Source organism: Leiobunum rupestre, chromosome 10 (assembly GCF_980474605.1).
Source record: "Leiobunum rupestre chromosome 10, qqLeiRupe1.1.hap1, whole genome shotgun sequence".
NCBI classification, from domain to species: Eukaryota; Metazoa; Arthropoda; class Arachnida; order Opiliones; family Sclerosomatidae; genus Leiobunum; species Leiobunum rupestre.
Genome location: NC_143393.1, coordinates 17,508,394 through 17,510,934, shown reverse-complemented (window position 1 = coordinate 17,510,934; position 2,541 = coordinate 17,508,394). Strand labels below are relative to the sequence as shown.

At 37.6% G+C, this 2,541-nt stretch overlaps 1 protein-coding gene across 1 annotated transcript; it reads left to right on the top strand.

Moving 5' to 3' along the window:
* The first annotated feature begins 258 nt into the window (after positions 1-258).
* LOC149924886 (nicotinamide N-methyltransferase-like) lies at positions 259-1,441 on the top strand. The gene is made up of 3 exons (XM_090160392.1): positions 259-544; positions 615-828; positions 893-1,441. Exons 1-3 carry the CDS (start codon positions 400-402, stop codon positions 1,368-1,370), a joined length of 837 nt encoding a protein of 278 aa, XP_090016518.1. The 5' UTR covers positions 259-399; the 3' UTR covers positions 1,371-1,441.
* The last annotated feature ends 1,100 nt before the right edge of the window (positions 1,442-2,541 follow it).

Genomic DNA, 2,541 nt, shown 5'->3' with positions numbered 1-2,541 from the left:
TACACTCAAGCTGCATTATCGGACGGCCACAAAAATGGCTTGAAATTATCGCCGCCTACTATAATTATCGTGAATCAGGCAACTCTCAAACGAAATCGAAAATAGCTTACTATATTGTACATTAAAAATATCGTACGACTAAAAAATGGTTTGAAATTATCGTCGTATACTATAATTATCGTGCGTCTGGCAAGGCTGAAATGAAATCGAAAATAGCGTACTATATAGTACATTAAAAATATCGTACGGCCAAAAAATGGTTTGAAATTATCGTCGTATACTATAATTATCGTACATCTGGCAACGCTCAAACGTTCGTCGAGCTGACACACATTAATAACAAATAGAAGCAGCGCTAGTCGCATATCAGAGAGAGGCCCAAAAACTAACGATACAAAAATGGCAAAAACCCCAAGCGAAGAAAGCGCTCGAAAACAATACAACGAAAAGTTCGACTCTCAATATTATTTAGGGCATTTCTATAGACAAGTGTATCCCACAGAGAAAATATGTATGGATCAATTGTACGATGTCTTCGAAACGGGTAAGCCATTGTTTACGTATACTATTTACACGAATTACTTAAAATAGAAGACATAATTACGTACCCGTAGGTAAATTAAAGGGTCCTTTAAAGCGATGCCTGGAGGTAGGTTGCGGACCAGTTGTACATAGGATGGCTCCATTTAGTAAAGTGTGCGATACTATCATCTACAGCGACTTCAGTGATCTGAACCAAAAGGCGGTTAAAGAATGGTTGGAACACGAGGGACCTATGCAGCAACATTACAATTTGTTTAAATATTGCGCCGAGAAAGAAGGATTTCAGTAAGTCTGAATGTTTACTACCAAGGGTATTTCTAGTATTATAAAAAAAAGATGTGATTTAAAGAGATGCGGAGGAAGGTATCAGGAAAATCGAGAAACGATTAAAGTCCAAGGTCAAAGAAGTCATTCACGTTGATCTGAGGAGCCCTCAACCCGTAGGCCAAGTTAAGGAAGCGTTTGACGTGGTATTCACCGCCGCTTGTTTAGAAGTGGCTAGTCTGACGTACGAGGATTACATCTTAGCGGCCAAGAGGATAGCCGATGTCCTGCGACCAGGTGGATATCTAGTCATCAGAGGTCACGCCGATGGAGATTTCTACTACGTTGGCGAAGATGTCTACCCCTGTTTGAACCAGAATGTGAGTTTGGTGAGCGAGGCTATAAATAAAGCTGGGTTCCGGGTTCTGGAAAGCGCCAACGATCCCATCGACGAGGACAGCTACAAGCAGATGTACTTGCACGAAAAACAGGACGACGGAGGGGATGGAAAGGAAATGACCAATTGCAAAGGCTGCTTCTTCGTTTTGGCTCAAAAAATATGAAATCACATCAACTTGTTATTTTATTGCATACGTCATAAGTGTGGTAATAAAAGCAAAAGTCTTTGCAAAAACGCTACGATACATACAATATAATTGGGTTTGTGGTACACGCGTAATCGATGTAGTTGTGAACTGATAAGCAGTTTCCACGAGGGTCAGACAGATCGACTCTTGACAGATAACAAGATGTCCCAGACAAATATGTTTAGGAATCAAGGACGTTCTTATCATAGACAGAAAAGAATATATCTGATGGCGTAAGTAACCTTGGTCGATTCTTGTATCTCACATTCTTACATATATATATATCTCGAAAACCAGTTTGCTTCTTTAATATGTTAATATAATATAATGCGCCTAATTAATACAAAAAAATAATAGCAAGGGAGAACTCAAAAAATAAAAATAACAAAGTGCCAAATCCAATCTTTGAAACTTCATAAATCGCTAACTGGGAGTATTTTGGTAAAGCAAATGAATATTAGAACAACTAAGTATTTGGGTAACACTATTGTTTTTTTTAATTCCAATATGGTTACTTTCATATACCTATTTAAATCCAATTTAATTGGAATTTTGGAATACTTAGGAGGTGATAAGAAATATTCGTCTACATCTAGTAGATACTTACCAACAGAAGTTAAATATTCTAATTGGGTATGACTTGATTAAGATGTTTGAAATTTGAGATATCTTACCGTGTTCTTAGATGCCTTTACGGACCGTTCAACTTATTTATCAGGCTTACTAGATCGCTGGTCTATTTATGCTTCTCCCCCCCCCCTCGATGATAATTTTCAACATTGTCCGGGCGCCCATAGTTTTAGCACTTTTATTAAGTTGATTTCGTAACAAAAATTAGACCAATATATTGATTACAAGAATATTTTAATGATTCACACTATGTCCAGGGTCATTCGTTATACAGGGTGTCCACTAAAATACGATCCAGAGCTAATAATTTAAAAGCTATTTTTCCTAGGAATTTTATATTTTGAGATCGCGTAGCACGCGCAGGGGGTTATTAGATTATACATTTCTATTTATGACCTTCTTGTTTTTTGTGTTTATTTTCTTGGCTTCTAATAAGCCAATTTACATCGGTTCCAAGCCACTTGGTCGTGAAATATGATGGCGCACACCTTTCTAATTGGACTGGAGTCTCTAAACC

Excerpts from the sequence above, each read along its gene's own strand:
- LOC149924886 (XM_090160392.1), top strand. The coding sequence starts at position 400 with ATGGCAAAAACCCCAAGCGAAGAAAGCGCTCGAAAACAATACAACGAA. Across the intron at positions 545-614 it reads GTACGATGTCTTCGAAACGG|GTAAATTAAAGGGTCCTTTA; the intron begins GTAAGCCATTGT and ends ACGTACCCGTAG. Across the intron at positions 829-892 it reads GCCGAGAAAGAAGGATTTCA|AGATGCGGAGGAAGGTATCA; the intron begins GTAAGTCTGAAT and ends TGTGATTTAAAG.